This window comes from Canis aureus, chromosome 37 (assembly GCF_053574225.1).
Source record: "Canis aureus isolate CA01 chromosome 37, VMU_Caureus_v.1.0, whole genome shotgun sequence".
NCBI classification, from domain to species: domain Eukaryota; kingdom Metazoa; phylum Chordata; class Mammalia; order Carnivora; family Canidae; genus Canis; species Canis aureus.
Window position 1 is genome coordinate 14,424,480 of NC_135647.1, and position 23,923 is coordinate 14,448,402.

General features: G+C 38.5%; 1 protein-coding gene and 1 long non-coding RNA gene across 6 annotated transcripts in view; one reads left to right on the forward strand and one right to left on the reverse strand.

The window, feature by feature from the left end:
• PHACTR1 (phosphatase and actin regulator 1) overlaps nucleotides 1-23,923 on the reverse strand; it is a 562,807-nt gene that overhangs the window by 517,584 nt on the left and 21,300 nt on the right. For all 5 annotated transcript variants that reach the window (XM_077886026.1, XM_077886025.1, XM_077886024.1 and 2 more), the window contains one exon: nucleotides 1,405-1,551. In XM_077886026.1, coding sequence (XP_077742152.1) covers nucleotides 1,405-1,551 — 147 coding nt within the window. The remainder of the gene's footprint in view (nucleotides 1-1,404; nucleotides 1,552-23,923) is intronic.
• LOC144306599 (uncharacterized) lies at nucleotides 1,141-23,663 on the forward strand. The gene is made up of 3 exons (XR_013373683.1): nucleotides 1,141-1,261; nucleotides 5,360-5,540; nucleotides 20,446-23,663. It is a non-coding gene; the product is annotated as an uncharacterized LOC144306599 (long non-coding RNA).

Genomic DNA, 23,923 nt, shown 5'->3' on the forward strand with positions numbered 1-23,923 from the left:
CCAAAGGAAAACATTTTAGGAGTGATGAGGAACATATGATTAAAACCCCAATCACCAACACAGGAAAATAACACTCTAAGGAACTTGGCTACTTTGGTACTTTCAGTTGCCATTCTTTCAGTCATGAAGAGAAGGTTACTTAGCCACTACATCTTCTTTCTCTCATCAGAGTTTTCTCCTTTGTCCAAACTTCTCAACAGTGTATACAATACTTATCATTTAAAGGTTCTCTTTGCCCCAACACGGGCACACACATACTTTGATTCAGTTCCATTTCCAAGGATTTAGTTTGCTAAAGAGAGAGCTATTATCTGGTTTTCAAACCTATTTTGAGGGAAAGTCTTCCCCCTTTTTGCACTGGAATTGCTAGAATGCTGAGGGACTCTAGAAAAGAAGAGGCACAAACTGGGGCGGATGCTTAGGAGGCATTCAGAAAAGGCAGCACTATGAAGGTAGTGGGGAATAACTTCCTTCCAGTGATGGTGATCATCTGCCAGTAACAGAGGGTGAGGTCCGCCTGTGAATCTGGAGCAGTAGCAGCAGTGAGGACAGTGAGGACAGCAGACACAGGGTACCTCTTATCAGGTACCCTGAGAGATCTCAACCCAAGCAATTTGACTCTCTGAGTCTCTCACTCCTTTCTATTGCCTCTTCCTTTCTTCCCTCCCTCCCTCCCTCCTTCACCTCAGTTGTCCTTTCCACTTAATGCCTTCTGGGCCACTTTGGGCACCAGGACTAGTGACAGTCAAATCACCTAACATGTATCCTATAGACCATGTTATCATTATCATCATCATCCCTGGGGTTGCTCTCCAACAGCTCAGTGAAAGGATAAGGTCCTGTCCCCGGCTGCCAACCCCACACCCTCTCCCCAGCCAACACCGCAGCACTGGTGTCAACCCACCAGAAATCACCGGTCTGAATGTCACCAACAAGTTCCACCCTCTAGTAACCCCGCCAGCAAACCTCAGCAGCAGAGCCTAGCCAGACCCTCCGCCCACAGCCGGTGCCCTGGCAGCCCGACCCAGCTCTTGGTGATCCCTAAGATCATTGTTACCACCGACAACACTTCCCTCTCCGCGTGGAGGGGGAAAGCCCGCGTGTGTGAGTCCTGGGCCGATGTAGGGCTCCACGCACTCCCCTCCCCCACCTCCGCAACACGCGCGCGCACACACCCCGCACACACACACACATCACAGCACACACCCCTCCGAACACCGGCGACACAAAGAGCGAGTGAGCGAGCCCGGCGCCCGGCTGGGTAGGAAGGGGGGCGGGCGGGAGGGAGGGCCCTGCCAGGAGGGGGGCACCCGAGGGGGGAGGGGGCTGAGCCAGCCGGCCAGGAGGCAAGGGGGGCCAGGACGCGGGGTGGGGGCGAGAGCCCGGCGACAGGCTCGTCCTTACCTGCCCCGAGGTTGAAGGAGATCCTGGCTTCGGCGAGGTACGGCGTGTCGCTCTTGGAGCGGACTCTCCTGATGGGCCGCCGGTCTATATCATCCTCCGAAGATGCCGCCATTAACGTGGGAGGCAGGAGCAGGGTCGCCCGGCGAGCTGAGAGGGAGAAGGAGATGCAGAGAGAGGGAGAGAGGCGGAAAAGGGGAGGAGGGGAAAGGAAGAGGCTCACACACGGGGAGGGGGGGGGGAGGGGAGAGGAAGGGAAGGGGACGGGGAGGGAGGGGGGAAAAGAGGGGGCAAAGGAGAAAAAAGAGGGAGAGAGAGAGAGAAAGGGAGCAAAGGAGAGAAAAGGGTGAAGGGAGAGAAAGAAAAGCCGTTAAGGATTGGTGGACTGGAGCACAGATGAGGCTATCCCTGCCTTGCGCCAGGGCTCCCCTAACTCCTCTTGCAGCCACGGGGCCAATGGGTCAGTGTTCCCGACTGACACCCCGCCTCCTGCCCGCAGCCCCAGTTTTCAGCTGTTGGCACAGATAGGCCGATGCGTAAGGGAAGACTCCGAAGCAAAGGTGCCCCGTCAGCACTGTGCCCTCTCCCGCCAAACGCGCTTACTCGGCTCCTCAAGTGCACACTTGGGTCTCCTTAACCCACAGGGTTCCCTAAGACTGAGGATGCCTGGCCAGATGGACCAACTTCAGCTGGCTTTGTGAGGGGTTATTATTGCTGGAGTGCAAGCCCCCCCTCCTCCCCGGTGGTCACAGGGGAGGGCGCTGCACCCAGGGTACCCCTAGGCTCCCTCTTTCCCAACCCCGAGCTCAAATAAAGATGCCACCGGATCTGCAAACTTCAGAAGCTCTCTTACCAGTCCCCTTGACCCTAGAGGTGGAGGGTCGAGGAAAGATATATGCAAGTTTGGAAGCAGTTGGGCCATAGAGTTTTCAGAGTTGATACTTTGAATGTAGACTCCGAGTACTCACAGAGAACTTCTAGGATGTGTTTATGCCTACATAAATACCCATTCATTTTAACCTTTAAGTTTTTTCTTTATTTCGTGGCTTTAGGGGACACACAACGGTCTTTGCACTGGACCTGTAGTCTCTATAACCCTGTACCACTGAGGTGAAGATCAAGAGCACTTCACATTTCTTTGAATGTTTGCACTGCAATTTTCCCACATTACACAGCACAGAAGGAAGTAGAAAGGTTTCTGGAGTGTGAATCAGAATGGTTTGATGCTCCTACTGAATCTATTGATGGGCTAACCTCTTTTATGTTTGTCTTTCTACGGCCTCAGTCACTTGGTCTTTTTTGTGGCTTGATGTTGCCACTCTTCTTTCTAATAAGAGCTCACCTGGAGTACACAGATAAATGTTGCCTTGATTCCCTCCCTGCTACAAAGGAAATCTCAGTGTCAAGTCAGACCCTTCCATCTCAGAGGAAGAAGTGCTGCCCCAGCTCTGCAAGACTCCCCTCTGCACTTCTGCTGTCAGTTCGGAACTCTTGCACCCTAGAGTCTTCAGTCTCTCCACACTGGTCTTTTACTCTACACATAGCTGGTAACGCTTCATCTTAGGAAAAATATACCTGCCCTAGGCCTCACTGCTTCCTCAATCTCTACCATACTATTTCCTTCTCATTCTGCTTGTGCTTCCCTTGGAACTCTTGCTACACAGGGTCCATGTCTTCACCCTCAATCTCACCTTTCATCCCCACCACTGGTTTCCATCCCTACCACCCAAACTTATGTTAAAGTTCATCATATTCTTTTAACAGTTAAATCCATTTCTTTCCTGTCTGCTCTGAAGTGCACAATAAACTGTTCTTGAAGTAGTCTCCTCCTTTGGCTTTCTGTACTAGATTCCTCCCAAATCATTCAATTTCTAATTGTTTGCCAATTATCTGCACAGTTAATTTGAAATTGCCTATCCTGGCATGCAAAGCCCTTCACAACCTGACTTTAACATGTTTTTCCAAACTCATCCCCCATTATTTGCTTCCAGTCTGCTCAGATTTGTCCCAGTCTGGCTCACTTCTGCATCTGCACCTTTGCTTATGTCACACACCACAAATTTCTTCCCTATAAACTTTTCATGTTCTCTCTCAGGAATGTCAGATAACTAGCCCACTAGTCTATGGCATGAACCTAGCACATAGTAAATACTCAATAGATATTTTTTAATAAAAGAAGGGAGAAGAGGAAGCGAGGGAGGGAGGAAGGAAGGGGAGAAAAAGTAATGAGTAGTAAAGAGTGAATTATGAACCAAACCCATGTCTGCCTGATTTTAAATCCTGTGTCCTTAACCAGTATATTGATTTGCTAAGTATATATTTGGTTGACTAGCCACACTTAAAATTCACTTTTCTATGACACTTGCCTCATGATTGTGTCCAGTTTATCTCTGTTAAATATAGATTAAAAATGGATGTCTCCTCTCCCAGGAGACACAACAGGAGTATTTGGTTCATCAAATGAACCATGAAGGTTAATGTTTTTAAATGGCTACTCAGGCAGCAAACCAATATTATGATTGTAACATTTAGGTTCAGGTTCTTAAGGAAATGCAAAAGTAAGGAAATAAAGTCCAACAATTCTGAATACTGTAAAAACTCTACTCTCTTTGAATTAAGCCAGTGACACTTGACTGTTCAAAAATCTTTGAGATTCTCCATCTCTTGTATTTTCATTCATTATCCATGTCTTAAAAAGAAAAAAAAAAACAATATAGACATTTGAAAAAACAGCTAGCCTTAGCTTTCTTTGTGTTTCTTTGATTTTAGATTTAATGGTTCTTGATAGAGAGAAGTACCTCTTTGGATTTCTATGTCTTCTTCCTTCAGCATTTTAGAAGATCAAGAACTTAACATTGCTACCACTTTAGGTGTACTTCTCTTTACAAGAGTCTAAATGTACTTTCATACAATTTCATTAAATTTTTAATGAAATTAAAAATACTATTTTAATAATAAAATTAAAGATTTTATATTTTATAAGTAAAAACATAAAATTATAAAAAATATAAAATTAAAAATTTTATTATTAAAATAATTCTAGATAGATATACTTTTGATGAAAATGACATAAAAATACTACACTGATCTACATGTTCTTGAATTATTTTATTGTATTTTTATTTCTATTATCTTCCATTTTTTGACTTCCGTAATTTAACTGTTTTCTTTGTCTCATTTAGTTTTTCCCATTCTTTTTTTCACTTTGCCTCCTTTCTCACATCTTTTCTTACAACTTGCTGACAAAATTGATTCCATTTCCTGTAGCTCTCTCTTATCCTATATGAAGGACTCACTTTTGTTTCCACATTCCTTATTCTCTGGGATTCCTTTCATACACGTGATCTCTTATCATAAACTATGTGAATGACATCAAGCAAGAAACTCTGAAGTGGAATCTGGGACGCTGGGTGCATCCCACTACCTCACCAAGTAACACTGTGCAAGTCACTCACTCTACCAGGTTGGATCTCTGTCACTTCAGCTACAAAAATGCCAGGGTCAGCTAACGCGATCTTAAGGCCCTGCCTAGCTATAATACTCTGTATTTGCAGCTATTTTTCTCTCTCTTCTTCCTTCCATAAATATCCAAGGCATATTTTGTCTCTTAATCTAAGAAAATACATTGTGTCTTTGATTTGTAACTAGCCATATTTAGGAAACCACATGGTCTCTATTTCTCTCTAGTGATTTCCTATTATTTAAGTTTATTTTCTACAACTTTGTATCCTTTAGAATCTGTTTTTTTCCTCATACTGTTTCCATCATGTAGCAAGACCCATATGATTGTTTGTGTACATGCATGTGTGGGTGTGGATATGTATATAGAAAGAACTGAATTCAACTGTGATCTCAACAACTTTTGAATATACTTTTTTAAAAAGATTGTTTCTTTTTGAATAGGACTGCTGACTCAGGCATGTTGATGCTATTAAAAAGATTTTTTTCTTTTCTAAAGCCAGTCAACTTTTTAATACTGAAGACCCTGCATGTTGTATCCAGAACTAGAGACAGAGAAAGAAAGGCAGCACAAGAGGGTGATCAGAAAAATAACATTGCTAGCATGGAAGAAGTGAAGGTGGGAAGAGAAGGAAGAAAGAGGAGAGCAATATTCCATCCTAATCAAGAAAATTCTTCAGGTGAGTGAAGCTTTAAAAGTATTACTCAAAATGTGTTTCTAGGGTACCCCTACATTGATATTGCTTAGAATACTTGTTAAAATGTAGATTTTTGAGGCCCTCAACCTGAACCTACTGAATTTTGAGGGGATGAGACCTGAGTACCTAGATTTCCAAACTTCGTCCATTCTCAGCACTTGTATTCAACATTATACTGGAAGTCTTGGTCAATGCAGTGACTTTTAAGTTAAAGAAAAGAAAGATAATTAGAAAGATATAATGATTGTAAAACAAGAATAAAATTGTGATGAGTCATGTATGTTATGAGAGTATACATATAGAATCCATAAAAATCCAAACTATTAGAAATAATAAATGAATTTGACATCACTGATATGATAGCAGTAAAAAATATCAATTTTGTTTCAATATACCGAAAAAAATAGAAAGTATAATTTATAAAAAACCATTTACAATAGTATCAAAACCACCAAATACCTATGAATAAACCCCACAAAAGATGAGCAGGACCGCTATATGAAAAACTACAGAACACTCCTGAAAGAAATTAAGAAGATCTAAATAAATGAGGAGTGGGATGAGTAACCCATTCTCATGTTCATGGATTAAAAGACACACTATGTAAAGGCATCAGTATCTTCAAATTGATCTATAGATTAAATGAAATTCCAAACTTTTTTTTTCCAAACTTTTTTTAATTGGCTAATTGATTCTAAAATTTGTGTGAAAATGCAAAGGGATAAGAGTAGCCTTATCATGACAAATAATAAGAAAATAACTGGAGATTTAAATGTAGGATATAGAGGATACCAAGACTTATTATAAAGGTATAGAATTTGAAAACAAAGTAAGATAATTAGACAAATGGAAGAGAACAGAGAATTTAAAAATAAACCCATATATAAACAGTGACCTGATTATGACAAGAGGTCCACTGCAGTATTGTGAGGGAAAGATGGACTTTTCAATAAATAGTGCTTGATCACTTGGATATTCATATGGTGGAAAACAAACTTTGGTCCCTATTTCACACCACCCACAAATTCAATTCCAAGTGGATCATGGACCTAATAGTGAATGGTAAACAATAAAGTCTCTAGAAGAAAATTTTTTCCTAGAAGTATATTTTAAGGCCTAGACTCTTAAATAGGACATGAAAAGTACTAACAATAGAAGAATAAACAGGCATATTGATGCTATTAAAATTAAGAACTTTTGTTCATCACAAGATACAATTAAAAAATGCAACATACCAAAATATATGGGATGCAGATGAAACAGTGCTGATAGCGGAATTTATGCATTAAATGTCCATATGAGAGAAGAGGAAATTCTCAAATCAATAATCCTACCTCAAGAACTTAGAAAAAGAAGAGGAAAATAAATCTAAAGTGAGTAGAAGAAAGGAACTAATAAGATAAGATCAGAAGTCAGTGCAATTGAGAACATGGAAACAATAAAAAAGCAAATGAAACAAAAAGCTCATTCTTCAAAAAAAAATCAATAAAATTGATTAACTTCTAGCAAGCATAACAAAGATAAAAATTGGAGAGCATACAATTACCAATATCAGAAATCAAACATCAGTAATCACTATAGATCCTATATCTATTAAAAGAATAATAAGAGAATACTACAAACATGTTTATGTTCATATATTCAAACATGTTTATGCTCATATAAGTTCAACAACTTAGTACAAATAAACTACATGTAGTGTTCTTAAAGAAAAGACAGGGCACCTGACTAGCTCAGTCAATGGCTCTGAGCATGCTACTTTTGATCCTGGGATCTTGAGATTTTGAGTTTAAGCCCACTTTGAGCATGGAGATTACTCTAAAAATAAAATCTTAGGAAATGGGTGGGAAAAAATACAGAGGGTGACAAAACATGAGAGACTCCTAACTCTGGGAAACGAACAAGGGGTAGTGGAAGGGGAAGTGGGCGGGGAGGCGGGGGTGACTGGGTGACGGGCACTGAGGAGGGCACTTGACAGGATGAGCACTGGGTGTTATACTATATGTTGGCAAATCGAACTTCAATAAAATATATATACATAAAAATAAAATAAAATAAAATCTTAGGGGTGCCTGAGTGATTCAGTCAGTTAAGCTTCTGCCTTTGGATTGGGTCATGATCCCAGGGTCCTAGAATGGAGCCCCTCTGAAGCTGCATCAGGCTCCATGTTCTGCAGGGAGTTGGCTTTGTATGCTTCTCTCTCTGCTCTCTCCCTCATGCTTGTGCTTTCTTTCTCAAATAAATAAATAAAATATTTTTAAAAATAAAAGAAAATCGTAAAAGAATAAAGACAGTGGCAAGGCAAGCCACAGATTGGGAAAAGATATTCTAAGTTTTGTATATGACAAAAGATTTGTAACCAGAATAAATAAAGAACCTCTAAGACAATAATGAAAAGACAGGCAATACAACTCAATATTTTTAAAATGGACAAAAGAACAAGCACTTCATACACAAGACAATCCAAATGTACAGTAAGATGCTTAAAATCATTACTTAAAAGTAAATTAAAATAAAAAACCTAATGACATATCATTACACACCCATCAATCTGGCTAAAACTTAAAAGTCATTCAATGCCAAGTATTGGTGACGATGTAGAAGAATTGGGGCTCTTGTGAAAGCTAGTGAGAATGTAAACTTGTAAAACCACTCTGGACACCTATTTACACACAGAGTATACATAAATATAGATAAACACACAAACACCCTATGACATGGACACGGATGTCCATACCAGATGTATTTATAACATCCCCAAACTGGAAACAACCTAAATAACCATTAAAAGCAAAATGTAGGGCAGCCCGGGTGGCTCAGCAGTTTAGCACTGCCTTCAGGCCAGGGCGTGATCCTGGAGACCCAGGATCGAGTACCATGTCAGGCTCCCTGCACGGGGCCTGCTTCTCCCTCTGCCTGTGTCTCTACCTCTCTTTCCCTCTGTGTGTCTCTCATGAATAAATAAATAAAAATCTTTTAAAAAATTAAAAAAAATAAAAGCAAAATGTACAAAAATGATAATAATATTTAAATTACAGTGTCATACTTCATAGAAATGAAAAAGAACAATCACTACAAACAAGATAGATGAATCTCATAAACAGAATGCTAAACAGATGAAGCCAGACCTATATATTATATGAATATGTATATATTCCATTTATGTGAGGTTCAAGAAAAATAAATAAAGCTAATACACTTTGATAGGAGGTTAATTAGAAAGATAATGTCTTGGAAGATGTGACAAAGGAACCTTTCTATATCTTGACTTGAGTGATGATTATACCTTTTAGAAAAAGTGATTGCTTTTGTAAAAGTTCATTAAGTCATATATTTTGTATTTGTGTACATCACTATACATATATCAGTAAAAAATTAATTTTAGAAAATTTTAGAATTGTGCTTACCTTAATACAAATTTGCTAGTCACCATTTACTACATTTATTTATTTATTTACTTACTTATTTATTTATTTTATTTTATTTTAAAGATTTTATTTATTTATTCATGAGAGACACAGAGAGAGGCAGAGACACACGAAGAGGGAGAAGCAGGCTCCATTCAGGGAGCCCGACGTAGGACTCAATCCCGGGTCTCCAGGATCACGCCCTGGGCCGAAGGCAGACAGTCAACCGCTGAGCCACCCAGGGATCCCCCTACTAAACATTTAGAAATAAAATATTTACGTTATTACATAAACAAATATATCCTGGAGAATATTATGGTATGTAGAGTATTGTAGTTATTTGATACAACTATTATCAATTTAAAAACAAATGCACAAGCTCTTTTTTAAGTTAAAAAAAGCTTCCACCTTATTAATATGCACAAATAAATATGATAATCATTGCATTTAAGTACCAAATATTTACAAAACCATACTATTAATAACTATTTAATTCGATCTGATTAAATAGTTTCCTAATGAGTTGGGCCATCTTTGTGATTATCTACATTCCACTACCCAAAATTCTGTATTTTTTTTTTCTGTCTTAGTATTAGTTTTAGGTTATCATCATATCTGTCTTTTATAACCATGATCTTTTAAATGTTCTATTCCCAGCATTCTGTGCTGCATTAAAAACAACAAATAACTAGATTGGAAATGCATATAAAGAAAAATGGAAGAATAAGAATAGTCTTATTATGCCAGAAACAAGGCAGTGTTCCTCCAAATTAAGGGGCATGTCACAAAAACATAGGAGGCAACTTGAAGGGGGTTGCATTGGCCAAATCTGGAACAATTTGAACAAAACAAAAAATAATAATAATTAAGTCCACTAATAAATGATAAATTGTTAATAATGGGCATTCATGAGTCCTAATAATAAATAGATGAGTGGATAAAACTGGTAGTAATTGGATAAATGACTAGATAAAGAGATTCAGGAAAGGGGAGGTCTCTTGTTTCCAAAAGAATGCAGAGAGGTGACACTTCAATTCAGAAGGAGTGCAGGACCTAGAAAATCATCATCATTTTGCAGCCATTGTAATAAAGATCAAGCAAGGAAAAAAAAAAAGATCAAATAAAGATCCATAATAGATGCTAAGTCTAGGAGGAAACTTTGATGATAATATTTTCATGATCATAAAACTTCTCCCACGGATTCATTAGTTTCAAGGGAGAAATTGGAAAACACATTGACTGGACAATCAAAATTACCATGCCATGGAGGGACAAATGGATATTGAGTGCCTCCAGATGTGATACCTAGAGAACATGACCTTACTCTTGGAGTGTTCCATCCTAGAATGAGTAACCTGACTAGAACAATGAGGAAATGTCAGACAACTTCAAAAGTAGGAAGTGTTTATTTAAAAAGGAGAAGGAGAACTGTGTTTCTTTTTCTTCTTTTTTTTTTAAAGCCAATGTTTTAAAAGACAAGGCTTAAGGCTTTGAAAATTTCCAGGTAAAAGGAGATAAAAGATATTTGACTCTAGACTGACTCTGTACTGAAGCCAGAACTTAGACTGAACTGACTCTGGACTAGATCCTGTCTTGCAGGGAAAGAGTGCTATAAAGGACATTCTGGGATCAGCTGAGAAAATTGAAATTCAAAGAAAGCATTAAAGTATAAGTGTTAAAGAGTTGAAAGATTTGAAAACTATAAAACACTGGTGAAAGAAATTGAAGAGGACACAAAGAAGTGAAAAACATTCCAAGCTCACAGATTGGGAGAAAACAAATATTGTTATAATGTCTATACTACCCAAAACAATCTGCACATTCAATGAAATCCCTATCAAAATACCAATAGCATTTTTCACAGAGCCAGAACAAACAATTCTGCAATTTGTATGGAACCACAAAAGACCCCAAATAACCAAAGCAACCTTAAAAAAAGAAAAGCAGGGATCCCTGGGTGGCACAGCGGTTTGGCGCCTGCCTTTGGCCCAGGGCCCGATCCTGGAGACCCGGGATCGAATCCCACATTGGGCTCCCGGTGCATGGAGCCTGCTTCTCCCTCTGCCTATGTCTCTGCCTCTCTCTCTCTCTCTCTCTGTGACTATCATAAATAAATTTAAAAAAAATATTAAAAAAAAAAAAAAAAAAGAAAAGCAAAACTGGAGGCATCAAGTCCAGACCTCAAATATGTAGAGATCAACACGATATGGCACTGGAACAAACATAGGCATAGATTAATAGAAGAGAATAGGAAACCCAGAAAAGGACCCACAACTATATGGCTAATTAATCTTTGACAAAGCAGGAAAGACTGTCCAATGGGAAAGACAATCTCTAACAAATAATGTTGGGAAAACTGGACAGCAGCATGCAAAAGAATGAAACTGGACCACTTCTTTACACCGTAGACAAAAATAAATTCAAAATGGACAAAAGACCCAAATGTGAGCCAGGAAACTGTAAAAATCCCAGAGGATTACACAAGAAGTACCCTCTTTGACATTGGCCATGGCAACTTCTTTTTAGATATGTCTCCTAAGGCAAGGGAAACAAAAGCAAAAATAAATGATTGGGACTGCATCAAAATGAAAAGCATCTGTACAGTGAAGGAAACAACAAAACTAAAAGACAACCTATGGAATGGTGGAAGATACTTGCAAATGATGTATCTGATAAAGGGTTAGTATCCCAAAACATATAAGGAAGTTAAAAACTCAACACCCCAAAAATGGTTGACCCCATTAAAAATGGACAGAAGACATGAAGAGAGATTTTTCTAAAGACTTACGCATGACCAACACATGAAAAGATGCTCAATATCACTCATCATCAAAGCTACAATGAGACATTACCTCACATCTGTCAAAATGGATAAAACCAACAACACAAGAAACAACAGGTGTTGGGATCCCTGGGTGGCGCAGCGGTTTGGCGCCTGCCTTTGGCCTGGGGCGCAATCCTGGAGACCCGGGATCGAGTCCCACGTCGGGCTCCCGGTGCATGGAGCCTGCTTCTCCCTCTGCCTGTGTCTCTGCCTCTCTGTCTCTCTCTGTGTGACTATCATGAATAAATAAATAAAATCTTTTTTTTTTTAATTTTTTTTTTATTTTATTTATGATAGTCACAGAGAGAGAGAGAGCGCGGCAGAGACACAGGCAGAGGGAGAAGCAGGCTCCATGCACCGGGAGCCCGATGTGGGATTCGATCCCGGGTCTCCAGGACCGCGCCCCGGGCCAAAGGCAGGCGCCAAACCGCTGCGCCACCCAGGGATCCCAATAAATAAAATCTTAAAAAAAAAAAAAACAACAGGTGCTGATGAGGATGCAGAGAAAGGGGAGTCCTCTTGCACTGTTGGTGGGAATGCAAACTGGTGCAGCCATTCTGGAGAACAGTATGGAGGTTCCTCAAAAAGTTAAAAATAGAACTGCCCTACCATCGAGCAATTGCATTATTAGGTATTTACTCAAAGAATTTAAAAATACTAATTCAAAAGGATACATGCACCCTGATGCTTACAGCAGCATTATCTGTAATAGCCAAATTATGGAAATAGCCCAATTGTTCATCAGCTGATGAATGCAAAGAGGATGTATATATTTATACAATGGAATATTATTCAGCCATAAAAATAATGAAATCTTGCCACTTGCAATGATGTGGATGGAACTAGAGGGTATGATGCTAAGTGAAATAAATTAGTCAGAGGAAGACAAATACCATAGGAGGTCACTCATATGTGGAACTTAAGAAACAAAACAAATAAGCAAAGGGAAAAAAAGAGAGGCAAACCAAGAAAGAGACTCTTAACTACAGAGAACAAATTGAGCATTACCATAAGGGAAGTGGCTAGGGGCATGAGTTAAATAGATGATGGGGATTAAGGAGTGCACTTGTTGTGATGAGCACGAGGTGTTGTATGGAAGTGTTTAATTACTATATTATACACCTGAAACTAATATTACACTGAATATTAGCTGTTACTACACTGTTATACACTGTTAACTAGCTGGAATTTGAATAAAAACATGTAAAGTATCAATGTTAAATGTACTGCAGTTGACAGCTGTGCTGTGGTTATGAAAAAGGCTATCCTATTCCTATTCTTAGGAAATACATAGTAAAGTATTAGGGATAAAGGGCCATGATGATTTAGGAAAAAAATATGTATGTACAGATATACACACAAAAATCAAACACACACACAACTGCATGTATATATTCTCTCTCCCGCCCTCTCTCAGTATAAACATACACTTTTACACTTCTCTCTGGACAAAGCAATCAATTGATCAATTGGTTGCTTGACAGAGGCAAGAGAGCAAATGCTAAGCAAATGGGGCAAAATATTATCAATAGGTGAATCTGAGTAAAGGTAAGTATTCTTTGTACTATTTTATTTTTGCAACTTTTCTGTAGGTTTTTTTCTAATGAAAATTAGAAGGAACTAGTAAACACATGTTTCTATTTAGGAAAGTTTCCAAGGACTAGAGGGGATGTCCAATCCTTACTTTCAATCTTTCTAAAAAACTGTCATTGTCAGTTATTCACACAGGTGGTAGATAAATGCAGTTTTGACCTTGAGGGTAATCTATCCTGCAATTATGCTAGAGGTCTTTAATTTTTTTTTAATTAAAAATTAATTGATTGATAGAGGAGCCAAGCAGATTAAGAATCTGGGCTGTAAAGATGAAGTGTATATCGGTATTTTGCATATCTAACATGAATCAAAAATACGAGAACCTCTAAATGTCAGGGCACTTGGATGGCTTTCAGTTAGGTATGTGACTCTTGATTTTGGCTCAGGTCATGATTGCAGGGTTGTGAGATTGAGCCCTGCCTCGGACTCTGTGCTGGGCATGGAGCCTGCTTAAGATTCTTTCCCTCTCCCTCTACCCCGCCACTCTGTTCCTCTCTGTCTCCCTAACCTCTCAATAAACAAAAAAACAAAACAAACAAATGAGTGTGATGTCACTAACTGCAGTAATGTTATTCAAAATCATCCGTGTAGAAAATACGAAATGTAAATAATAAGGATCTATGCTATTAACTGCAATATCAACCCTAAAAAGTTTACATTAGTAGCATATATCTTAAATAGGCTTAACAAAAATATAGTGAAAATACTTTTAAGCTTTTTATTATAACAAATTTAGTAAGTAGCTGCTGAGACATTTGTTCTTTTCTAAAAATAATTTGCTAGAAAACCCAGAATCTGTGGAATTGTTATTAGCTCACTCAGCTAAACTTGCCGTTAAATGAGCTATCCATTCTACAAAGTTCTGATATGAATTCTCTTTTTTTCTGATTAATTTTGTGGGGCCACAAAGGAGAGGAGTGGCTGCCTTGCTTTTATAATTTTTGTCTAGAGTTCCAGCTCCACAGTGTTTACTGGCCTTAATTCAGAACTTTCACACTGCACAACTTCACAGGTACACCATTCCCATCTTAGCCTATGTGGATAGAACTATAGAATTTTGAAGTCCACAGCAGTCCCCAAAGGTGGTGGCTTCCCATGGTTTCATGACAGGCATTCAAGCCAGCCCTGTTCCTATTATAATATTGGACTTGGTCTGAGTCTTCTTTTAAAGCTTTAATATCTAGCTTTCCTTGAATTAATACCTGGATAAAGATGGACACAAGGTGATTTAATAGCTACCTTAACATAGACATACTGACTTCTCCAGAGGGACAACATTTTGGTTTTTGTAACATTGTACCTAATTTTAAAGCCACCTGAGGCTTTGAGATATATTAGCAAAATCTGTTCAAGAATAGGAGCCATGTTTTTTACTTCTTTTGAATTTTTTCTTCTCCTGTGAAAATGTGTGTGTGTTGTGATAGCCAGCCTCCAAGATGGCCTCCAATGATCCCCAACTTCTGGTATTCATACCCTTGTGTAGCCCCCTCTCATATCAAGGTTGGTCTCTGTGACCACTAGAATGAATATTCTAGAAGTGATGGTGTATCATTTCCAAAGCCAGGTCATAAGATACATTGTGGACTCTACCTTGCTTTATCTCTGGGTCTCTTGCTCTGAAAGAAGCCAGCTGCAATGTCATGGGGGAACCCAACCAAGAAACCTAGGGAGAGGCTCATGTGGCAAGGACAGAGACTCCTGAGTGACCCACCTTGGAAGCCCTAATCAAGCCTTTGGATGACTGCAGACTCTTTTGGGGGAGGGATTGTTCTGTTTTGTTTTAAATTTTAGGTTGTTACATAGAGTGCACTATTGGTTTTTTGAGTAGAATTCAGTGATTCTTCACTTAAACACAACACGCAGTGCTCATCATAACAAGTGCCCTCCTTAATCCCCATTGCCCATCTAGTCCATCCCCCATCCACCACCCTACATCAACTCAGTTTGTTCTCTATCATTAGGAATCTCTTAATGGCTTGTTTCCCTCTCTCCTTTTCTTCTTTTTTTTAATAAAAAAAAATGAAACTAATGTATATATATATATATACTGTCTTCTTTCCATTATACATTCTTCCCTGCTTTGTTGAAGATTAGTTGTCCATATAGGTGTGGGTCCATTTCTGGGTTCTCTCATCTGTTACACTGATCTATGTGTCTGTTTTTGTCCCAATACTATACTTTTTAAAAATTATTTATTCATGAGAGACAGAGAGAGAGGCAGAGACATAGGTAGAGGGAGAAACAGGCTCCCCATAAGGAACCTGATGCAGGACTCAATCCCGGCCCCCAGGATCACACCCTGAGCCGAAGGCAGATGCTCAACTGCTGAGCCACCTAGGCATCCTTTTTTAAAAATACCATCCTTTTTTTAAAATACCATACTGTCTTGATGACAACAGCTTTGTAATATAGCTTGAAATCCAGAATTATGATGTCTCCAGTTTTGTTTTTCCTTTTTTCAGAATTGCTTTGGCTATTTGGGGTCTTTTGTGATTCCATATAAATTTTAGGAAAGTTTGTTCTAGTTCTAGCTGTGAAAAAGGCTGGTGGTATTTTGATGGGGATTGCATTAAATGTGTAGATTGCTTTGAGCAGGATAACATTATAACAATATTTGTTCTTCTAATCAAGGAGCATGGAGTATTTTTCCATTTCTTTGTGTTCTCTTCAATTTCTTTCATAAGTGTTTTCATATGGTTTTCAGAGTATAGATCTTTTATTTCTTTAGTTAGGTTTGTTCCTAGGCATCTTATCATTTTTGGTAATTTGGCAATTACAAATGGGATAGATTCCTTGATTTCTTTTTCAGCTGCTTTGTTATTGGTGTATAAACGTGCAATATATTTCTGCACTTTGATTTTATATCTGGCAACTTTTCTGAATTCATATTTGAGTTCTGGCAATTTTTGGTAGAGTCTTTTGGGTTTTCTTCATAGAATATCATGTCATCTGTAAATAGTGAGAGTTTGACTTCTTTCTTGCAGATTTTGAATGTCTTCTATTTCTTTTTGTTCTCTGATTGTTGAGGCTAAGACTTCCAGTACTATGTTAAATAGTAATGGTGAGAGTGGACATCCTTGTCTTATTCCTCACTGTAGTGGAAAGCTCTCAGTTTCTCCCCAGTGAGGATGGTATTACTTGTGGGTCTTTTGTATATAGCTTTTATGATGTTGAGGTATGTTCCATTTATCCCTGTTTTATTGAGCGTTTTTATCAGGAAAGGCTGCTGTATTTTGTCAAATGCTTTTCCTGCATCTATTTACAGAATCATACAGTTCTTATCCTTTTCCTTTTTTAATATGGTGTATCATGACTGATTTGCAAATATTGAACCACCTGCACTCTAGGAATAAATGCCACTTGATCGTGCTAAATAATTCTTTTCATGTGCTGTTCAGTTCAATTTGCTAGTATTTTATTGAGAATTTTTACATCCATGTTCATCAGAGATATTGGCTTGTAATTCTCCTTTTTAGTGGAGTCTCTGTCTAGGTTTGGAATCAAAGTTACGCTGGCTTCGTAGAATAAGTTTGGAGGTTTTCCTTCCATTTCTATTTTTTGGAACAGTTTGAGAATAGATATTAACTTTTTAAATGTATGATAGTGTTCCCCTGGGAAGCCATCTGGCTCAGGACTTTTGTTTCTCTGGAGATTTTTGATTCCTGATTCAATCTCTTTGCTGGTTATGAGTCAGTTCAAATTTCCTATTTCTTCCTGTTTTGGTTTTGGTAGTTTGTAGGTTTCTAGGATTTTGTCCATTTCTTCCAGGTTGCCCAGTTTGTTAAATATAGTTTTTCATGGTATTCTCTTAATAATTGTTTGCATTTCTGTGGTGTTGATTGTGATCTCTTCTCTCTCATTTATGATTTTATCTATTTGGGTCCTTTCTCTTTTCTTTTTGATAAGTCTTGCTAGGGTTTATCAACTTTACTAATTCTTTTGAAAACCAGCCCTTAGTTTCATTAATCTATTGTTTGTATACCACTTATTTCTGCTTTAATCTTTATTATTTCCCTCCTTCTGCTGGTTTTAAGCTGTATTTGCTGTTCCTTTTCTAACTCATTTAGGTGTAAGGTTAGGTTGTGTATTTGAGACTTTTCTTGTTTCTTGAGGTAGGCCTGGAATATTGCAATATACTTCTCTCTTAGAACTGCTTTTGCTGGGCAGCCCCAGTGGCCCAGCAGTTTAGCGCTGCCTTCAACCCAGGGCGTGATCCTGGAGACCTGGGATCAAGTCCCATGTCTGGCTCTCTGCATGGAGCCTGCTTCTTCCTCTGTCTGTGTCTCTGCCTTTATCTCTCTCTCTCTCTGTGTCTCTCATGAATAAATAAATGAAATCTTAAAAAAAAAAAAGAACTGCTTTTGCTGCATCCCCAATGTTTTGGGCTGTTGTGCTTTCATTTTAATTTGCTTCCATGTATTCCTTTTAATTCTTCTTTTATTCCTGGTTTGACTCATTCATTCTTTAGTAGGATATTCTTTAACCTCCATGCAGTTGAGGTCTTCCCAAATTATTTTCTTATGATTGACTTCAAATTTCATAGCAGTGTGGTCTGAAAATATGCATGGTATGATCTCAATCTTTTTGTATTTCTGAGGCCTGATTTGTGACCCAATATGTGATCTATTCTGGAGAAGGTTCCATGTGCACTAGAAAAGAATTATATTCTGCTGCTTTAGGATGAAATATTCTGAATATATCTGTTAAGTCTCTCTGGTCAAGTGTGTCATTCAAAGCCATTGTTTCCTTGTTGATTTTCTGTTTAGATGATCTGTCCATTGCTATAAGTGGGGTGTTAAAATCTTCTACTATTGCATTATCAATGAGGTTATGTTTGTTATTAGTTGATTTATATATTTGGGTACTCCCAAGTTGGGAGCATAAATATTTGCAGTTGTTAGATCTTCTTGATAGATAGACCCCTTAATTACAATAAAATGCCCTTCTTCATCTTTTGTTATAGTCTTTGTTTTAAAATCTAGTTTGTTTGATATAAGTATGGCTACTCTGGTTATCTTTTGATGTCCATTAGTATGATACATGATTCTCTATCCCCTCACTTTCAATCTGCAGGTGTCTTTAGGTCTCAAATGAGTGTTTTGAGGGCTGCATGTAAGTGATTCTTGTTTTTTAATCCATTCTGATACCCTATGTCTTTGGATTGGCACATTTAGTCCATTTACATTCAGAGTGATTACTGAGAGATATGAATTTAATGCTATTGTGTTACCTGTAGAGTTGATATTTCTGGTGATGATCTCTGGTTCATTCTAGTCTTTGTTGCTTTGGTCTTTATTTCTCCACTCTAAAAGTCCCACTTAAAATTTCTTGCAAGGCTGGTTTAGTGGTCACAAACTATAGTTTTTTTGTTTTGTTTTGTTTTTTGTTTTTTTGTCTGGAAAACTCTTTAGCTTTTCTATACTGAATGATAGTCTTGCTGGATAAAGAATTCTTGGCTGTGTATCTTTCTCATTCAGCACATTGAATATTTCCTTCCACTTCTTTCTGGCCTGCCAAGTTTCCATGGACAGATTCTCTGCAAACCTGGTCTGTCTTCTCTTGTAGGTTAAGGATCTTTTTTCCCTTATTGCTTTCAGGATTCTTTCCTTGTCTGCGTATTTTGTGAATTTGACTATTATATGCCTTGGCAATGACTGGCTTTTGTTGAATGTAATGGGAGTTCTCTGTCCTTTTGGATCTTGATGTCTGTGTCTTTCTCCAGATTGGGGGGTTTTCAGCTATAATTTCAAATAAACCTTCTGCCTCTATCTCTTTCTTCATCTTCTGGGACTCCTATGATACTAATATTATTATGTGTTATTAACTCACTGAATTCTCTAAGTCTACCTTCATGGTTCATTACCTTTCTCTCCCTCTTCTTTTTGGCTTCATTATTTTCCATAATTTTAACTTCTATATTACTGATTTGCTCTTCTACTTGGTCTATCTTGTTTGTATGGCTTCCATTTGTGTTTCCATCTCAGTTCCAGCATTTTTAATTCCAAGCTGACTAGATTTTAGTTCTTTTATCTCTGTAGTAAGGGATTTTCTTGTGTCTTTTATGCTTTTTTCAAGCCCAGCCAGCATCCTTGTAATCATTCTTTTAAATTCTAGTTCAGACATTTTACTTAAGTCTGTATTTATTAAATCCCTGGCCATGAGTTCTACCTCATGTTCTTTCTTTTGGGGTGAATCCCTCCATCTCGTCATTTTGTCCAGAAAAGAAACGAAGAAAGAGAAAAAAAAGAATAAAAAAACCCCAAGGCCTAAGAAAACAAAACAAAAGAAAAAAAAATAAAAACAAAGCAAAAAACAGAGGAAAAACAAACCCCAAACAAGAAAAACAAAAAATAAGAAAACCCAAAAACCCCCACCAGATCCTGGGTGTGTTTCGGTCTGTTGGTTAAAAGAATTTAGATCCCAAAATAAGAAAATAAAATAAAATGAAAGTAGACCAAAAAAATTTAAAAATATGTATGAAAAGTATATATATGAATGAGAAATATAAGTATGTAATGTTAGTAATATGTATGAAAAGTATATATATTTTTTTAAAAAAATCAATACTAAACAATTTTAAAAAGGAATTGGAAAAAATAAGAAAATAAATGAAAACATAGTAAAAATAAAAGAAATAAAGAACAAAAGTACAAAGGACTCTCAAATCTACTTCCCCTAGAGCTGAAGCTTTGCGGGCTTCTATAATCCGTAAAATTGGGGTGAGTGAGTTCATGCTGGTCTTCTGGGGGAGGGTGCTGGTGCACAGATTCTCAGGTGGACTACTTTTCCAGTGGAAGTGCCCCTCCAGGGCACAGGGAGGCTGCGCGGCTGGCAGCTAGAAGCCGCTCCAGATTCCACTAGGTGGCACTGTTTTGCTCCCTGAAGGCTTTCAGCGGTGATGGAAGGGATGAATAAGGCCTTGCCCTGCTCCCTGGCCCCCCACTCTTCAGTGAGCCCTCATAGAAAAGCAATCAATGACCTGATTTGTTTCCCCAGTTTCCATGTGAACCCTGCATTCATCCTGCCTGTGTCTGAGCCTTTTTTTTTTTTTTTTAAATCTCAGGTGCATGATCAAGTTTCAAAACTCCAAATTTCCGATTTGCCCTTGGCCTGCACAGAAGGATCTTGCCTCAGTTGCCCAACAACCCGGAAAAGCCGTCACACTACCACATAGCCTGTGCTCAGTTTATAGCAGAAAGCGGGCACCCGGCTCTGGGCAGCCTTTCCAGCTCCCGGCCTGGGAGCAGCACTGCACTTTGGCACCACCATCTTCCTGCCGCCCAGGGGATGCTCAGACCACCCCGTCGCTCCTGGGATCCTGCACCTCTCCACCACCTGAGCACCTTTAATCCAGGTGCATCCTCTACAGGAGAGAACTTAAAAGTTCAGATTTGCACTGGACCACTTCTAATACTTGGCGGTAGCCTCCTAATTGGCTCCCTCTCTGTTTGCTGCTTGTGCAACTCTGCTTGCCCCCAGGAACTTCCTCACCTCCTACTTTGCAAAAGGTGGTTGCTTTTCTACTTGCTGACTTGCAGTTTTGTTCTCTCAGACCTATTGATTGACTTCTTGGGTGTTCAGAATAATTTGATAGCTAACTATCTCTGCTCTGTCGAGGGAACAGGTGAGCTCAGGGTTCTAGCTCCTACTCCTCCAGCATCTTAACTCCTCCTCTATCTGGATGACTGTAGCCTTTGGCTGACTGGCCAACATCCCTCCGGACTACCACCTCAGGTCCTGAGCCAGAACCACTGAGCTAAGATACTCTCGAATTCCTCACCTATAGAAACTGTGAGATGATAAACATTAGCTATTCTAAGGCATTAAGGTTTGGGGTAATTTGATATGCAACCCTAGGCAATTATACAATACACATGGCTTCTCAGGGGACTTAGAGCATCAATCATGCACAGTTAGATGCCATCTTTGTCTACCAGAAAACCCAAATCTTAACCACTTTGATGGAACAATGAGCAGATTTTAAGACATAAGCTCAAACACAAATTAAGAAAACATTATCAAATGACAGTACAAATCTTTCCCCTGGAAAATCTTTCTTTTTCTTCTCCTCCCCATCTTTGCCTGTCTAAACTCTGCTCATCCTCTATGGCTGGAAAGTTTCTATTCCCAGCCCCAATCCAGCATACTGTGAGAATGTAGTAACTTCCTCTTTCTTTGTCTTTTTCCATTGTAATTTTCATTTTGTTTGGATATATATAAACACAATGATGTGGATATTATTTTCCTTTCAGACAATAAGAAATAAAGGTTAGCAGCACAGGCTTTGCAGTTAGCTTTCTTGAGTTTGTGCTGAAGTTCCACACTTAAAAGTTGTGGCCTCTTCACTCTAGGGAGCAAATTGAGGGTTGTTGGAGGGAAGGTGGGTGGGGGGATGGGTGAACTGGAGGATGAGCATTAAGAAGGGCAATTGAAGTAATGAGCACTGGGTATTGTATGCAACTGATGAATCACTGAATTCTACCTCTGAAACTAGTAATGCTATATATTAATTAAATTGAATTTATTTAAAAACATTTTTAAAAATAAAAGTTGTACAATTTCATGCAGATCACTTACCCTTTGTGGATCTATAACATGGGCTTTACATATGCCAATGGTTTAGGGTTGCTATGAGGATTCAAGCATGCAATACATGTAGTTTTTGGCAAAGAAAATTCCCAATAAACATTTATTATTTGAAAACTATTATTACCGGACGGCTCCAAGTAAGCCTGTCACTGCGCAATTAAACCTTGGCATAATTACTAAGCTTAATGCTTATTAGATCTTGGAAAAAAGTTAGTGAGCTCTCCAAGCTTCAGTTTCTTTATATGTAAATTAGAGATAAAATAAACTCTCACTGGGCCTTGGGAGGATAAAACATTATATAATAAATGTAAAACACCTAACACACAGCCTGACAAATGGTAGGCGGGCAACAAATGTTCATTGCTTCCTTTCCTCTCAGCTTCTTAAAGTAGATACTGTGCAGAGCGGCTGGGGGCTGGGTGCTAAATCATGCTAGATGCAGAAAAGGAAAATGTGTTTTAGGCTTTGTATGTTGAACTGAGTTGGGCATAAACTGAAATAGCTTTCTATGACTTAAATGTTGAACATGCCTGGTTCAGATCTGCAAGTCACTTTTCCAATCGTGTTGAATAGCACAGGTAATGTTAAGCCTTATTTATTTTGATTTTGTACTTTCTACATGGTTGATTTTCAATATAGTTGCTATAATTAATGACATGATGTGAAATCTGAAGGTTTTGCTATTTCTAATTCATGTTCAATGTATAAAAGGATGACATATACTTGGATATATCTTTGTGTGGCAAACTGCTGGGCTCTATCACTTGCAAAGTGATCTCAGAGGCGCATACCATGGGCCTAATCCCATTTGAGCCCCATGTACAACAGCAAGATGTAGAGAGAGGGGCATCAGTCTAGGTAGTAGAGAACCAGAACTAGAACTTTCTGTTCTCTTAACTATCTAGATGTCTGATTTAGATGTCACCTCTTTCCAGAAAAGCAGGATATTGTGGGGGAAAGCAGAGTTGGAAAGACTCATCTTGGAATCATGGCTTTACCTCTTCATAGTTGTATGATCCTGCTGAGCTTTAATTTCCTATAAGCTGGAGGCAATCCTATCTAAATCAGAACCTTGTGATTTTGACACAAGCTTGTGACTTTGACATAAACACGCATAGCTTCTGGTATATATCAGGTATTGTTTAACACGATTTGCTTTGCTTTTCTTCTCTGAGCCTCAGTTTCATCACCTGTAAAATGAGCCAATTGGATTAAGTCCCTCCTAGGTCTAATGTTCTATTATTCTAGATGTTATACTGTTAAATGAGATATTAGATCTAAGCACTTGCTCATGGTAGGTAATGAAGTGCTACCACTGGATGAAATAAAAATAAAAACATATTGTGATGGTGGAAGGGGAAAAACACAAAAATTCCTAAATGTATGTGTCTAAGAGGAAGGCCTGCCCAATATAGATTCAGAAGATATTTTATTTGCATTCTGTTGTGTCTACAGATGGCCTGATGACAGTGATCAGATCACAGGGTATTAGTCAGAGACTCTGTCTAGTAAATAATGGCAGAACAGAGCCAGGAACATCAACCCAGCTGGCAAAGTCACCCTTTCTGCAAAAATAAAGCATGGTTGACCTCTATGTCTTAGCCCAAACTGTGTCTGATTATTCCCTACATTTGTTAGAATCAACTATACCAAGATATGAAGAATTTACTTATGTTTTAAATTCAGACAGAGAAAATTAATGGTAATAAAGCTGAGGAACTTGATTAAGGTTAAAAGAAACGTACGTGTGTGTGTGCACGCTAATGCGTATAAAAAAGATTTCAAGGATATTCACTGGTTGTAGAGTGTTTATTTTTGGATGATGTAGAGAGTTTTGGTGTGTTGTTTGTCTATATTTTCTAAAATTTCTATAGTTATGTGTTATGTCGGTAGTGAGAAGGAGAAATGAATTTTGAAAATAAGAAGTTCCCATGAGGGTTTAGGCAGATTGT